Consider the following 17,694-nt stretch of genomic DNA (forward strand, 5'->3'; position numbering starts at 1 on the left):
CCTTACTAAATAAAATCTCCACACTACAAGGAAAAATTAAAGATAAGCAGGATAGCCTGAAGCGGGACAACCGCGCTCATTCCCCTGCCAAGGCCCCCCTTCTAGACACTGCTAATACCATACCATTCGCATTCTCTCCGCTTACCGTTGCAGAGGTAGAAAATATAATTCTAAGAATTAAGCCATCCAACTGCCAAGGTGACCCGTGCCCAGCCCCTATTATCGGGGACTCAGCGCATGAGTTGGCCCCATTCATCACGGCCTTCATCAACTCGTCCTTAAAAACAGGTATTGTCCCAGACAATTTGAAGGGCGCTTGGGTGATCTCATTGCTTAAAAAACCTTCCCTAGACCCAAGCATACCCACTAACATCCGACCTATCACCACTGTCCCATTTCTGCTTAAGATCTTAGACCGTGCTGCATACCTTCAGATCCAAAACTATTTGGAAACCAACAACCTGCTAGGTCTACGACAATCCGGATTCCGCCCCAGACACGGGACGGAGACTGCTTTAATAGACCTTAAAACTCAAATTGAGGTATTAAAGGATCAGGGCAAACTAGCAATGCTACTACTTCTCAACCTTTCAGCTGCATTTGATATGGTGAACCACCAGATCCTTTGTAAGCACCTCCCTTCCGCTGCCAACTTCTCATCCTCGGCTGCGGCCTGGATCAAATCTTTTTTGAGCAATAGATCCGAGAGTCTTTGCCCCATCCGCAGCCGCGGACCCTTCCCCAATTCACTGTGGCGTACCTCAGGGATCTTGTGTGTCACCTGCACTCTATAACATTTTCATGAAACCACTCTTTGATGTGCTTGACTATCTGGGTGTCTCCTACACTAACTATGCGGACGACACCCAGATACTCATTCCCATCACTGGTGAGTATCTAGCTGACACCAAGGCCCTTAATGACGTCTACCTGGTCATCCAAGCTTGGATGGCCCAACACCAGTTGTGCCTAAATGACGACAAGACAGAGCTCCTGATCTTGGGCACTGCACAACGCCTGAGCAGACTAGAACCGTCCTTCAGTCATTCACTATAGACGGTAATAACATTCGAGTCTCAAAAGATACTAAAACGTTAGGTTTCTACCTTGACGCCACCCTATCATTAACCCAACAAACAAATGCTGTCAGATCTACGTCTGCATACACATGCAAACTCATTGCAGCTTGCAGACCATTCCTCACCACGTCTAACAGTGCCACTCTAGCGAGAACCCTTATCATGGCAAAAATTGATTACTGTAGTGCTCTTTACCTAGGCACCAGCCAAGAGAACCTAAAACTCCAAACCACCCAAAACAATGCCATTTGTGCCGCCCTAAACATTCCCCACAACCACCATATCACAGAAACCGGAACTAAGTTAAAGTGGCTACCTGTTAAGCAGAGAATTTCACTCGAAACACTCACCCTTACGCATAAATGCCTGGCCAATAAAGCCCGATCTACCTCGGTAGTCGACTGTCGCGCCACTCAACCTCCTGACCTCTAAGAACTGCCCAGTCCCATTGTCTAGCGATCCCTAGATTTAAACTGCAAAAAGCAGGGGGTTCAAGTTTCCCTGTCCTAGCTTCCAAGTTACGGCAGTCCCTCCCTGCTCCAATCAGAGCTGAAGACTCATTTAACACTTTCAAAGCCAAGACTAGATCTTGGCTCTTCGACCAGCTTTAAGGCCGGCTCACCGCCTCTGTCTGACATACTCTGGCCTGCTGACCTCTGCTATTATTTAGCGGCACCGAAACCACTGGCATACATGTATATAGATCCTCTGTGTAAATGTATGTAATGTTCTCTGTATATTTGCATATCTGTAACCTTGTACAAATTGCGCCCTGATGCCTCCGGGCCTGATGGTTTGCGCGTTTATAAATAAGAGAAATACAAATACACGGTGTGGCACCTCTAGTGTGAAATGTTCTACAAAGAGGCAATACAGGGCACAGACTTTATTTGGATGGCCTTTGCTGGTTATGCATGAAGCACCCAACAGACCTTCAGGTGGTTCTATGTTCTTTCTTCTGCCGTTTTCTTTTTCACAGGACGTTTTGCTGAAACATTTCTGCCGAAAAAAGGGGTACACCCCACCCTACCCCTTGGATGCCCTTTCTCCCCACACCTCCCAGATTTGCCAATGGTTTTTTCAGCAAATTTTTTTTTGTCAAAGTGCAGCAGGGGGAAAAAACAGGGGATGAATGAACGTCATACCCTTCAGGCTGTGAGGAGAGATCTACCCAGAGCGCCACGCTGTAAACTTCAGTTAGCTTGTTTTCCTATTGGGCCTGCATCACTAATCACAGGAGATGACCCTGTTTTGGTTTCCAGTTTTTCATCCAAATCCAGGATATCTTTTGTGAGCCTATATTTGATACGTCTGCCATTTCCCAATCCAACTACACTGAATAAGGCAGTTTATCTGCACATTTCTTTCTACATAATAAGCTGGGCTCTACTATAAGGAGAGCAATAACGGCTGAATGACCTATACCTAATCTCCCCAACAACTCTTCTACCACAGACCCTACATTATTGGTATATTATTTTTCAAAGTATGGCAAGGATATCTTATAGTGGAATTATACGAGTTGGCAATCCTATTGGATTTGGGTCTTAAATGCGGTTGGCTTTCTGAACTGAATTCTGCTTTGAGGAATTGGCTCTTTGTGTCTCAGGACTTTTGGGTGCTACAAACAGTTTAATGCATCACATGTTCTCTGGGAGAAGTCAGACTTTGCACCTCTCATTTAATGGTGTTAATCAGCATCAACGGTGGAGAAGTGCCCACTTAACCTGCAAATAAAACCATGCATGCCACTTTTCACAAGTGCTGCACAGGCAATAATTATGAGGGAGTAACTTTTTGCAAGGATCCCCATTATGCATCATGCCGGAACATGGCGTGTCATATGCAGGAAGGTAACAAGGGCTGCCACTGGAGATGTAAACCCGGTGGTGAAGTGGGTAAGAGGTGGCATGTGAGCAAGAGGGGCCCAATGGCTCCTCAGCAGCACTGAGCTCAGGTGAGTAGGAAAGGTGGGGGAGAAGGGACACAATGGTTTGCCTTTATCAGTAGAACTGTAGGTATTTGAAGGAATCGACAGAGGTGCATGTTGTGTATTGGTCACAAAGGCTGGTGATCAGAGTGGGGAACGAAGCCTGAGGTGTATTGATGATAATGGTTTGTATACATCATTCTGATATACCTTTTTTATGTCAAGTGTGGAGATCCTTCACCTACTTAATACCAGGTCCATCTGTCTTTGGTATGTTTGTTTGATAAACCATAATTGGTAATGGAAAACGGGATAATTTAACTCCTTGCATGAAGAGGCTGCACAACTAATTGGAGTGCTTAACCCTTTTGCTGAAAGAAATTGGGTGTACTTTTTTTTATCTTAAGCGTTTATGAATGAATGTCTTTGCTTGAGGGTTATTGATGGTGCATGAATGTTAATGCTATTTGGCGGCTGTTGTGTAGCCTGTTTGGAAATAAATGGGAGAGTTAGTTATTATATTCACATACTAGCCATCAGTTACCACTCTTTTCTTGTCCCTTTGGCTAAACACCAAGGGACTGATGGGGCATATGCTGAACGCATCTGCACCAATAACCAGGGTTGACTGATGCTCCCAATGGACACTGAAGTACTTCAACTGTGTCGGACTGCTCTGTGTAGTTATATGGATTGATTTACAATATGGGAAATGGCGTCCTTTGTTGGCAAACACCATATCAGTTCATGTACCTTCTTTTGGTAACTAAGCTTGTTGATCTTACTGCAGTTAAAGAGCGGCTCAACCTTTTTCTTCAACCTCCTTTACATCATACACTTTAAAAAAAAAAAAAATGAATCGCAACTTTTAACTTTCAAACTTTGTAAACTTACTGAACAATGCAAGTGTTTTATTTGGGCTTTTGTAGCAGTCTTTCTAAGGTGATATGAACTTGTTTTCTTTTCTGTTTACTCCCTTTGCAGCATCTCCATTGCTGTTGTATGCAAATCGGCGTGACCTTCGGTTGGTGGATGCTGCTGGCGGCAAAAGCAATGCCACAGTAGTAGTCAGTGGACTGGAAGACGCGGCTGCCGTGGATTTCGTCTTTTTACATGGCTTGATATACTGGAGCGATGTAAGCGAAGAAGCCATCAAACGGATAGAATATAATCAAACTGGGGCTTTGCAGAGCGTGGTTATTTCTGGACTTGTTTCACCAGACGGGTTGGCTTGTGACTGGCTGGGAGGAAAACTGTATTGGACTGATTCTGAAACCAATCGGATTGAAGTGTCTAATCTCGATGGAACTTTGCGGAAAGTACTTTTTTGGCAGGAACTGGATCAACCCAGAGCGATTGCTCTGGATCCTACAAGAGGGTAGGTGTGAAAATTGTTGGTTTTTAGTAGACCTGGTTCTCAGACAATATAAAGGGGTTGTGGGTCTTGTGTTAATGATATTAAGGCTCTCCTTCACCTTTTTGGAGTTGTTGGTAGTAGTTTTCCTTGCGGACTTGATGAGGTTGATTTTGAAGATGCAGCTTCACTTGGATAAGAAGTGTCTCTCTAAACCACATATCTGTTTGGCATGGAGTAGAGCAAATTCTAACCTCTTCTTGTACCTTCTTTTGCACCTGTGCCTCATAAATGATATCCTGTCACAGTGCCGTAGTAAACAAACAGATGTGGTAGTTAACAACAAACACTATTTGCTGTGCTGTTTGAGGGCTGTGTTTGAATGAAAGTTAGTAGGCTCCTTTGTTAAATATCATTATCTAGTTTTCAGAAGTATATGGCGTGTCGTACTACTTCAGGGTTCAAAATTAAGAGTCAATTAGCAGGAGCTAAAACAAGCTCCTGGATGCTGCCCATCACCCTGTAGGCAGGAGCTACTGCAGTGGAATCAGGAGCTAATAGGATATGATACTTAACTTTTTGCCCATTATGTATAATCCATTGTGTGAAAATGTGTATTAGATGCGTTTTTCTTAAAATGTGTGAATGCTCAAAGTTAATGTCACATATACCTATTTGTAAGGCAGCAGTTGGCCTTAGGAGCCAAAAGTTGCTCCAGGTAGCTGTTGGTTTCAAGCTAACCAGGCTCTTCTAGGGCAAAATCAACAGCTAAATAGCGCCCAGAAATTTCAAACCCTATACTTAAATGAAGCAGGACTTAATAATTAACCCTGCCATTTCTAGAGGTTGCCTTCAGCTCGCGTTTAGACTGGCTGAACTTATTGCAACTGTATCCCCTCTTAAGTAAAGTGTGGCTCGCCTCACTGTTGTTGGTATAATACCCAGTGCTTAGCAGAACAAGAGGGCTGCTTTCTTGTGCAGTCCTACCTTTAACATATTAACTGTTCGGTTCCATTCAAATTTGAGAGTTGTCTTAGTGTGATACTCGTCGATTGGTTTATGAAGCGTTGACAGCCACACTCTGACAAGCCTTGCCATTTGGCCTACCTATACTGTATGCTGCCCCTCCTGGTAGTAACTGTATGTCCAATACTGCCATGGCCATTTTTCATTTGTTTTGAGAATGCACACTCGAGATGCTAACAGCTGAATTGCATAATATGGTCAGCGTGTGCTACAGTGTGTTGAGCTGTGCTCATTGCAAGTGGCGTGTTCGTGTAGGCATTGTTGTTTCTCTTCTTGAAAATCGGAGTGTCTTTCTTGTAGTTGCATTCACTGATTTGAGCGTGACGTGTGCAACTTGGTCATCCTGTCATGATTCAGGTGGGAGACTCGAGTTTACTAAACTATGCACTTTTCTAATGTGGTAATTCATTTTCTTGGAAAGGGTATAGATTACCCACATTAGGACACTACAACACGTGTAATAGAGGTGTTGGGTTTCTTTTTACAACTAACAAAATGTAACCCTCTCGGACTATTGCACCAGGGATGATGATAATAATATTACTTTGTTATAGAGTATCAGTACCACTACATAATTAAGAGATTGCTGGGCTATATTTTTTCATCATGGTTGGCAGTCTTACAAGTGGCCGCGTTTTGTAAAGACGAATCTGCAAGTTGTAATACAATGACTGATACTCCTCTGCAAGTTGTGGCTATGTCTAGTGGTAATGCAGTTAAGCACGACATTGCATTGACAACACCAGTAGTGATTTCCTCAGAAGTTAGTTCTCTACATGGTGAGAGTGGAGATGATCCTGGGGAAGATCTGATGTGTCAGGAGATGGCATTCGCACATGTTTGTGCACAAATTCATACTCCATTAAATGCTACACGAGAGACAACGTCTTTTGCTCTCCAAGGGGTACATGATATGGATTTTTCCATGCATCAAAGTTTTCATAACCAACAGGGAAACCTGATTAACATTTGTCTATTTCCTAATCCGCAGGATTGTTTTAATAAATCTATCTCCGACGTTTGAATGTTCGCCCTCGCTGTAATGGCTGAACTGGGCAAAAGTATATGTCTATCCCTGGGAGCTTCGACACCATTTGTGTCGGCGGCAAGTGGAATTGAAGAGGTTAATTTCATAATAGGGAGGACATTCCAATGGAACTTGCTTGACCATGTGAAATTCATAGCTCAAAGATTCCTGCCACTCCTATGGCCAGTTCCCCTAATCTTAATTCATTCAGTGCCATGTATGATGGCATGGGTTGAACTTCTAACCATCGTGAATGCCCTCATCCGACACAGCAAAATACTGAGCAACTACACCATAGTACTCATGAACCCTATCTCAATGGCAAATTCAATTCTATCATGACTTAAATAATCCTGATAACTACTCATTTCCTGTTCTCAACCACATTCGGAACCTCTTGGATAAAGGACATGAAATCACGCATTATGAAATCGGGGACGTATAATTGTCTATTTCTGATATCTTGGCAAAATGTAATACGTTTGACGGCTTTGTGTGTGTGCACAGGAAACGATCATGGCCATCAACTCGTCTAAATTAACTCACTCAAAAAAAATTAGCTACTGATCTCGTGCTCATCACAAACGATTGGTGTAAGTGTATGTGCCAGCTCAACTCAAACTAGTAATTGCAATGGCATGGTTGGTTCCTCAAACATGTCATATGCTCAGGCTGTCAACAACTCTTCATCTATTCATATAGGCATTGATTGTGCTGACACATGGGAAATATGGCTTGATGTCAATTCTAATTCAGCAAAAATTGCTAATATAGAAACTCAAATTAGAAATTTGAATTTACCAAATGGTCCTATTCACTCTAATTGTGTCCTTCCACAGGCTAGAGAGTCTCCATGTGTGAGGATCCTGATAGTCCCTCTGCTCTGACCATTTTAATTGAACACGTTGATAATGGGATTCTTAATGGCGAAGTGGTTACTGATGTGTTAACTGATTCTGTGGAAATGACTACTTCTAATCACTACTTGTCTCGCAGAGCCAAACTTCTCAAACAGAGCAATCCAGAAAAGGATTAATAGAAAGGCTCAAAAAGATGCATTAGTTAAAAAAGCAAAAAACGTAAAACCTCCTAAACTTAAAGGCCATAATTCTAACATTAAAAGCCTCTAATTTGTCGAATGAAGACGCTGTGCTGGATTTAAACCAGCTTCATGGAGAGAGTAGAGATTCAACTGAAAGAATCAGCCCCTGCTATGCTTGGTAACTCAGACTTGACTCCCAAAAGACAAAAAAAACACACAAAAAAGAAATGTTAATTGAATCAGGTTCTGCTGTAGATGTGGAGTTAGCCGATCCAATGTTACCTAAAAGCATTGATTCTATGAAGCCCTCTCCACTTCTAATGTCGGGTCTCACAGGCACCAAGCAAACACAACTTTCCACCTTTTTTCCAGTCATTAAGAACAAAATGATGTGTGTGTGACACCAATATCTGTCAACATTCCGCTATCTCCAAAACCAAAAACGGGGATGATACCACCTGTGACACCTAGATCTGTGGACGTATCTAATAACAATCCGATATCTTCAAACGCAACAGGGTTGATATCCACTGTTGATCAAACGACAATTTTTCCAGTAAATAAGACACACGATTTGATAGTTGTGAGTGAGATTAAACCCTTGCCCTCTACTAACACAGACTGTACTGCAATGGTTGTGCGTTCAGTTGAGCCTCCTGAGACCAACTTTACCTCTGAAACATCAAATATAATTGGTTGGATAAAAGATTCTAAAATCAATGGCAGGTGCAGAATTATTCGTTCTTATATTCTTTATGCATTCAATCCTATCCCTTTGCTTAGAATATTGAATTCTGAGGATATTGATTGGGTTGCGCTGAGCCTCATAAATAATAACCGAATGATAAGCCAATTTCATTCGGCTATTATCACAAAATTGGTATGGGAATATCGATCTGATCTCATCCAAATAGGTGTAATGCCACACCTGTTTAACACTAAGGAAGAAGCGTCAATATTTGACTCCCCAATACTGTAAACGGGATGACACAAGGTTCACCACTGACCAATGAAATATCAAAGCTCCCTAATTCATTATTTACGTCAGTTTGCCTCCTCCTTCTGTCATAAAGGATTGGTCGTGGCTTGAACAATTATTGAAAAGTCTTTTACCAGTTAAAAGTGCCAATACGGAACCGTAGCCAAGAAGTAATCAGTGTTGCTTCATGGAATTCACGTGGGTATAACCTCTTATTTCATGGGCTAATTCGACATCCAGCGGTAACAATTTGTCCATAGTGCTCTTCCAAGAGACTATGAAATTACAAAATGGCTACTCCGTCCCGGCCAACATTTGGGTCTCGGGCAGACCCTTTGATGGTCTAGCTATTCTTGTCAATAATAATATGAAGGCATCGACTAGGATGGTGATGGCCCTGTAAGATGTTTTGGCTATTGACTTGACTATCCAAGGTGAGAACACGGTCTTATCAAATAATTAGCATTTACTGGAACCCAGGTAGGAGATCGCTGGAACAAATGTTTGTACATCTGGTTCCTATCCTTGAAGATGCATTTCTTCTCAAGTCGGATTATAGGATCCTAATTGGTGGCGACTTTAACTCGACTTGTATAACCAGTCTATATCATCCAGATCATAGTTCCACTTCTAGTGGCGATTCTCAGTCTAAATCAAGAGGAAAAAGATGGAATTCCTTTCTTGCACAATGGGATATCCATTTTGCAGGGATAGAACAACTTTCCTTGGCAAAGTAGCTCTAAAACATCCTATAAAGATTACCTTGCGTTGTCCTTAAACTTGCTCAGCTTGTGTGCCCCAGTGACCACCTTAAGACCTGACCTGGGCGATCATTTAATGATTACTCTCAATATCAATATAGTGTGTCATCTTTATGACACTCTGCCTGATCTAAAACTTCTAGAGATTGAAAGCCCTGCTCTTTCTGTTCACTGGAATTCTCAATTGTGCCATAAACTGACCCAGATGGTTAGTAAAGAAATTATTCTGGGTATAAATGAGCTAAATCATGGTCTGGACATTCAAAAAGTGGAAGAAAGGAATAATGCCACAATTAAATGTCTGCTTGGTAAGGTGGCCTTAAATCATACTAAGATGAACGAGCAACATACCCACACCTACAATTGGGGAAGTGTGGCTATTAAAATGACAGAAAAACAATTGAGGGATCTCAAAGTGTCTAAGGTAGCTCTCGCCTTTTTATTTAAATAAAAAGAAGCAGATCTGCTACTTGTATAGAAACAAGATTTTATATTTAAACCACACATTGTACATTGCAGACAATCAAAGATAATTTCCAATCTCTGTCTTAATAACAAGAGATCGGTGTGGGCAACCTTGAGAAAAGAGTCTTCCTCATCAGGGAACTTGGCTTAGTCTACCTCCAGTGTTGTGGATTTAAAATGCCAACTATGTTCACTAAAGTGTTGTTTAAAAACTCCACTACGTCAATTACGGGCTCTTGCCCATGGTCTGTGGCAGACTTGAAGTGGGCCATATCAAAACTAAAATACTCTAAAGCTGCAGGACCTGGCAGCAATCCTGCGTGCGTTCACAAATATGATCCCTCTTTGTGGGCATCAATATCAAAGATTAAATATGATAACATCTATAATTCTAATCAGCAGAGTCTTGACTCATTTCTATCATCCTGACTTTCGCCCGGTAGAACTCATGGATTTTTCTGCGAAGGTGTTCTCTATCTTGAGGAGAATTAGAAAGTCACATACAGCAACATGACATTCTATCCCGTTACCAGGTTGGCTTCCGTAAACATATGGGGCGAGGGGGGACTGCCTTGAATGCTACCATCTTATCACATATACTTGAACGGACCAAACAACTCAACACTGGTCCTGTATACATGGCATCCGGTATCCAGGCATTGTTTTGAAAAAATATTTTTCGTATCGGACCTGGCAGCCTCTGGCATGCATGTCCTGTCATGCAGGACTTATTTGTCTGCTTTTGCGGCCTACCGGTCCACAGACGGCTTTTTTTTTTTTCATTGACTAACCCAGTAATCAACAGACACTTTGCAGGACTTCATCTCTTCCCACCGGTTCTGACTCCTCATCCCAAATCGTATTTGAATGTGGTCCTCACCGCTTTATGCCATAAGCCCCCATGGCTACTACCTGACATGGGTTCTTGGAAAGTTGCTTTTCTGATTGCAATAACATCTGCAAGGCGAGTAAGCGAGCTCCAAGCTTTTTCTGTGGAACATCCGTTTCTCACTTTCCACAAGGACAAGGTTGTGCTTCACACTCATCCTTCTTTTCTCCCTAAGGTGTGGTTACTGATTTCCATTTGATCCAGTCCATTTCCTTACCAATCTTCTTCCCGAACCCGGCCTCTGATGCCGAGAGAGTTCTACACAATCTGGACGTCGGGCGAGCACTCAAGTTTTACCTTGATAGAACAAGTGAACTCATAAGCTCCTCACGACTCCTTGTTACATTCGGGGACCTGAAAGGGAAACCAGCCTCAAAGGCATCCATCTCCCACTGGATACCCTCATGTATTTCTGAGGCCTATATCATTCAAGGCCTTCAACCCCCAAAAGGGTATCCATGCACACCTGGTCTGCGGAAAAGCGGCTGCTGTTGCCTTCAAAACTATGTCCCTTGGGAGTCCATCGCCAAGGCGCTAGGTGGGCCTCCCCATCAGCTTTTTGCAAACCTTACTGTCTAGACCTGAACTCCAGGCTGATGCGCAATTTGGCCAGGCAGTTCTAAAGAATGTATTCAATTAGGGTTTTCTATCCACCCGTAATACCTACCGTTAGTGTTTGGAAATCTCCACAAGTATGGAGGAAAGGGGACTATGGACTGGGATTATTCCCGTTACTCACCGTACTGACTACCTTACTCCCAGTTCATAGTCCCCTTTCCTCCATACGCCCGCCGTCCCCTCGAATAAGTATCCTATATTGTTACTAAATGGTCTCGGACCTGGCGATGGAAAAGGACTGAAGGTCGATGTGCGGGTGGCGGAGCTCAGGACGGCGGGGTTACGGTGGCCCTGTGTAAAGATGATTTTTTTTTTTTTAATGCTTTTTTTTTCTCACAAAAGTGCTCTGGTCGCGACCCGAAGGACGGAATGTCCCACAAGTATGGAGGGAAGGGGACTATGGACTAGGAGTAAGGTAGTCACTGCGGTGAGTAACTTTGTCATACTCCTATGCCCTGTCCCCTTAAAGTTTCATTATTCCCGTCTGTTTACAGTGCCCAAACCTAACCAGGCGTGCCTGCGCACTATCTTCGCCCTCTCCAATTTCAATCTTTCTACCCCAAGAGAAATTCAAGATGAGTACGGCCAGCCAGATAAAGTCTTCTCTCCAGGAGGGAGTTTGGCTCAGTGTGGTAGACCTTCAGGACGCCTACATGCATGTCCTGGTCTGGAGCCCGCATCGAAAATATCTGCGGTTATCCGTGGGAACGGAGCACTTCCAGTATCGAGTGCAAAGACGATGGCGGTCATCGCAGCATTCCTCAGACTGCAGGGACTTCATGTATATCCATGTGATTGGCTCCTGCGCAGCCCTTGCCCACAAGCCGCAAAGGCCAATCTTCAGTCACTCCTCAAGCTCCTGTTCCATCGCGGGCTGTCGGTGAACTGACAGAAATCACCTGACGGTTGCTCTAAACCTGATCTTTCTAGGTTTCTGTTGGGATACTGTCAGTACCAGAGTGTTCCTGACGCAGGACCGGATTGCAGACCCGTCAACCACGTGCCAGATTTTCCTGCAGTGCTCCCACATGTCGGCCTGGTGGTTCCAGAGACTCCTGGGCCTTATGGCCTCTTACGTGTTAGCGCTACCTCTTTCACGACTGAAAATGAGGCAAACTCAGCTTGCTCTTCAGAGCTGTTGCTCTCAGGCTGCAGATCTGGGCTCCAAGATGATTCCCATTCTATCCTCTGTGACAGTGGATCTTCAGTGGTGGTCTTCCGCCAGCAGCCTTTTGGCGGGAACTTCCTTCCAGGAGCCTTGCCTACAAGTAACGGTTACTACAGACTCCTCCCTTCTAGGGTGGGGGGGCGCGACACTGTCACCTCGAGGTGTACGATTTGTGGACACCCCAGGACAGACGTTCCCATATGAATTACCTAGAGCCTCTGGCAGTGTTTCTGGCGCTCAAGACTTTTCAGCCCTCATCGCCGTGTGGTTTGAATTTGCACGGACAATCTGTTCTACATCAACAAACGGATGGGGCACCAGGTCTCCTCATCTGGTGGATCTAGCTACCCAAATTTGAAATTGGGTAATCCAGCACAATGCCTGGCTTCCGGCAGTGCACATTCTGGGTCACTTCAATGTTGCGGCAGACTCCCTCAGCCGCCAATCTGCAGCGAGTTAAGAGTGGGAGATGAACACTGATGTTCTTACCAGGATCTTCCAGCAATGGGATACTCCAGTGGTGGACCTCTTTGCAACCGCAACAAACAGGAAACTTCCTCTTTATGCTTCCAGGGACAGTCTCCGACTGTTTTACTTAGGGGGTGGGGGGAGCTCTCGAGATCCCTTGGGGCAACATGAAGGCTTACGCCGTCCCTTCTTTGACACTGATTTATCGGTTGCTCTGGAAACTCGGGAGTGCTTCCAACTGCACTCTCCTCTCCATAGCTCCTTGGGGCCGGGGTCTGTTTCGGAACTGCAGCACCTGTCCGTGTGCAACCTCATTAGGTTCCCGACCAGCAATCGCCAGTTGTGGCACCCCCTCCGCACAATCCTTAAGCTTGGCGGGCTGGTACCAGAGTTCCGGTCCTTGGCGCAGTTCAACCTTTCAGAGGGTAACCTGCACATTATTCAGGCGGCACGTAAGCCTTCTACAAGGGCACAGTACAAGAGCAAATGGCATTGATTTTGTCATTGGTGTCTAGATAAACAGCTTGATCCCTGACAGGCTTCTATTGACTGTGTCTTGTCTTTTATATCGGACCGTGCAGCCTCTGGTATCCATGTCTTATCATGCAGGACATACCTATCTGCCATTGTGGCTTATCTGTCTACATACAGTTGCTCTTTGTTTACTGGCAAACACAGTCGTCAAGAGACATTATGCAGGTCTTCATCTTTTTCCACTGGTTAGGCCTCCTCATCGAAAATGGAATCTGAATGTAGTCCTCACCGCCTGGTGTTATGAGACTTTTGAACCTTTTGGCCACTACCGAGCTCAAGTACCTTTCTTGGAAAGTGGCCTTCTTGATGCAGTAACATCTGCAAGAAGAATAAGTGAGCTTCAAGCTCTCTGTTGCGCATCCTAACTTTCCACAAAGATAAGGTTGTGCTTCGCACTCCTTCTTTCCTTCCCAAAGTTGTCTCTGAATTCTACTGAAACCAGTCAATATCCTTACCTGTTTTCGTTCCGAATCCTGTCTCCGATGTCAAGACGATTTTACACAACCTAGACGTCAGACGAGCTCTAAAGTTTTACCTCGACAGAACAAGCGAGCTTAGAAGTTCTTCGCAACTCTTTGTTAAGTTTGGTGACCCAAAAGGGAAACCTGCCTCAAAAGCATCCCTCTCTCGTTGGAAAGCTTCATGTATCTCTGATGCCTATAAAATTCAAGGCCTTCAGACCCCAAAGGGCACTCATGCGCATTTGGTCTGTGGTAAAGCGGCTGCTGTTGCCTTCCAAAAATATGTCCTTTGGGAGTCCATAGCCAAGGCTGCTACGTGGCCTTCCCCTTTGGCTTTTTGCAGACATTGTCTTGACCTGAGCTCCCGGGCTGATGCCCAATTCGGCCATGAAGTTCCTAAGAATTTTTTCCAATAAGGGAATTTCCATCCTCCCGTTTTCCTTTGGTCGGTGCTTGGGAATCTCCTACAAGTAGGGATGAAAGGCGACGGCACGTGGGAGTATGACATAGTTACTCACCGTAGTGACTACCTTACTCATAGCCCATAGTCCCCTTTCCTCCATACACCCGTCCCCTCTAATAAGTATCCTCTATTTTGCTAAATGATCCTGGACCTGTCGATAGAAAAGGACTGAAGGGCGATGCATGGGGCGGAGCTCAGGAAGGCGGGGCTGCGGTTTATATGCTTAAAAAGTGCTCAAGTCCAGTCCAGATGGACCGACTGTCCCACAAGTATGGAGGAAAGGAGACTATGGACTATGAGTAAGGTAGGCCCTACAGTGAGTAACTTTGTCAATATGCTCCAACAGAGAACTACATACCTGAAAACTCCTGCCGTGCGAGTGTAAACAGTGGAACACTCCCACGTCAGAGCTGTGTTGGATATGACCATAGTTTTAACAACAGAACTGCTTGAAATGTGTCCTTCACGCCCCACGCTAACTGAGCACAGCTAAATTGGGATGAGGTGACAGTCGTCTGTCAAAAGTGCAGCAACTCCATCCAGCGTGCAGGCTGATGGTTATAAATGTAGATGCAACTGATGAACAATCATCAGTCACCCCAGGAGCATACAGAGTTGGGGGGATTTGCAAATGAAAACTCTGGTGGGAGGGTGCTTTATAAAGGCTAGTAGCTATTTTGAGTTGATGCCATGTGTTTTTGGTGTTTAACGAGCAACATGTATAACTTTCTGCATGGTTTGTTGTATTCTTTGCAGTTAAAGGGGGTCTAAGACTGGGGAAATGATATTCTGGGACTTCTTTATTTTTTTTAAAATTCATGTTTACAGTGTGGTTTAAAGGCCAGATGTGAGTTGTATGCACAATCTTCAGGTGCTGAATTTGAAGTTGGGGGTGGGGGGGGTCATGGCAGAGGTTCCTGTGTATCGTTGGGTGGTTCTATTAGTGAGGGAAGTATCTGTGTCAATTCTCATTCCTCCATGAGTGGTGCAGTGTACCTCTCCTTACCTTTGTGAAAGGAGGCTGGTAATTCCATGTACAGTTGTGGGAAGATGCCCCCCCCCTTCCCCCACCCCACAGGGTTACTAGGTCTTGGCCAGTGTGGCAGTCTCCACCATTTAGCACCTCTGGATAAATCTTGACTATGCTTGTTGACTTCCCCCGCCTCCAGAGTCTCTTGTGTACCTATGGGAGGCCCAGTTATTTTGACAGTGGGTACCTCCATGTTAAATAAACTTGTGAAACGCAGTTCCACTCCTGCAGAAGAAAAATAATCCACTCCTAGCATTCTATGTCAAGGCATAAGGCAAACATTTAGCTTCTTGTCCTTCATTCCCACAACATTCGGAAGCCCAAGCAGCAACATCACGACAAAACGTAATCACAAAACCCAAAAGACTTTATATTGCCCTGCAGGATTGGGATTAACGGTAGTTATTTCAGAAAATGCCTACCTGTAACTATCATTCTGATGCTTGTTAATCTGTTATAATCACATGCTGTGCATATGGTCCTACATCCATGGGTAACCGCGGAGTATTGCATCTTGTCCTTCGGTGACCGAAAGGGGACGTCGGCATAGGCGTGTCTGTAACACTATCCCTATTGTGACGTGTAGTATACCCAAATTCCCTCACGCGCCGAGGTCCCTCAGATTGTTTTTTTCCGCCCAGATTACTGGTCGCCCTATTGCAGAGCTCTTTCATAAGAGACATTGGTATCGCCTTGTTTATCGATTATCCCTTTAAAGTAATTTTGATGGTGCTTCCTGTACTACGTGAAGACTGCGGTGGACTTTTGACACCTGCGATATGGCAGCAGAGCCGTCCACATAACTGGGCCCTCTGGCCGGCCTACACAGTACTGCGAGTGGGGTCGGGGTGGCCATATCCTTTCAGCTAGGTCTCTCCTCTTTTCCCCTCTTTGCCCTCTAGGTCTGGTCATCGCTTTTATTGCCTTTCGCTATGGGAAGGACACCATTTATGGTTTGCCCCTCTTGCAGGGCCAGATACCCTTGGAAGGACGAGTACTCGAAGTGCAACAATTGTCTACCCCTTGACCATGACGAAGCGCGGTGCGGGCCTGTAAACTCCTGCGGCCTAAAATGCTTAAGGAGCACCGCGTCAAGGGTGGGCGGCCTACGGCATGTCGCGGGCTGGATCTTCTTCCCCCACCGCTGCACCCGCCGAAAGTGACGGGGGTACTAGTGATGACCAGGCATCCATGTCGGATGCCATCGACCGCACGACACACTCCTAGGTCCGCCATGCCCGTCCTCGACCCCGCTAGGCCTGACGTGAGTTACGCTATGGGGATAACACCCGGCGTCAGGGGCGTACAAGATCGCTACACTAAACGCACAACCCCAACCCCGGTTTCAATGGTACAGTCGAAACGGGCGTAAGCGCCAACAGGACCGCTGAAAATTTCGACAGGATCCTCTGATCTTCAAGATCAACAGCCTTCCCCCGCATCCGCAGCAGCGTCTTGCGATTGGACCTTCTAAACCAAAGGGCGCTACCTCCAAAACCTATCCGCCCGTCGAAGCGCGCTTATCTGGTGCTCTGCCCCCATGGCCCCGGTAGGAGAAAATTCTACTGCTAGGTCACCTAGTCAACCGGCACATCGCCCGCTTCGCCGAACATCTCTGAAAGCATTGCTAGGATTGCTTCGGTGGTGGGGCTGGAGGAGAGGTCTAAAGAAATGACGAAGCGCAAGGAGTGGCACCCCGATGCTCGCGAGAACTACGTAGAGTCCTGTGCCTTTTGTCTAGCTCTATTGAAGACATATTACGGCGCCATAGGGAGGAAAATGAACATTTTCCACCCTTAGACCCTTCTGGTTCATCTAGATGGACCAGAGAAAAATTTGAAGTGTGTATGGATAGGTTGGAGAAGTTCTCGCTTTCAGAGCACCCCACCCGCAAGAGACCTCGGGAGGACCCTCCCTCTGTACCTGCTTCTAAATTTCTAAGAACTTTAGGGACTTTTCAGGAGGATTACACTCCCATCCACCCCGAAGACGAGATCCAGATGGACAAGTAGCAGGACATTTATGATGAGGAGGAGGAAACTACCTTCCTACAAGACTACACTGTGGATGACCAGGCAGATCCCACGTGAGAATGGGAGGACAGTCATCAGGTTGAGGCGGAACCATGGACACTCCCTACTCATGACCAGGATGTCCTATGTTTGGATTCCCCTCCCTCCACCCTGGCCCGCCAGGCTTCCCCAGTGGACGATCAGGTGGCGTTCAACGACATCCTGAGAAAGGCTGCTGAATATTTTCAAATTGCCACCCAGGAGGCTTTGCCTGAACAGGACTTTGTGGAAGATATGCTCAAAGAAAAGCCCCCCCTCCAGCCAAGCCATCCCTCTTCTGAATTCCGTTAAGAGGAGACTGACTCCTTCCTTGATCACACCAGCCCAG

The 17,694-nt window shown here is 45.3% G+C and overlaps 1 protein-coding gene across 1 annotated transcript in view; it reads left to right on the top strand.

Moving 5' to 3' along the window:
- LRP6 (LDL receptor related protein 6) overlaps positions 1-17,694 on the top strand; it is a 1,542,295-nt gene that overhangs the window by 57,766 nt on the left and 1,466,835 nt on the right. Inside the window, exon 2 of the mRNA XM_069628714.1 lies at positions 3,994-4,387. Within this exon, the coding sequence (XP_069484815.1) occupies positions 3,994-4,387 (394 nt within the window). The remainder of the gene's footprint in view (positions 1-3,993; positions 4,388-17,694) is intronic.

This window comes from Ambystoma mexicanum, chromosome 12, assembly GCF_040938575.1.
Source record: "Ambystoma mexicanum isolate Mex_15411 chromosome 12, UKY_AmexF1_1, whole genome shotgun sequence".
Lineage (NCBI taxonomy): Eukaryota > Metazoa > Chordata > Amphibia > Caudata > Ambystomatidae > Ambystoma > Ambystoma mexicanum.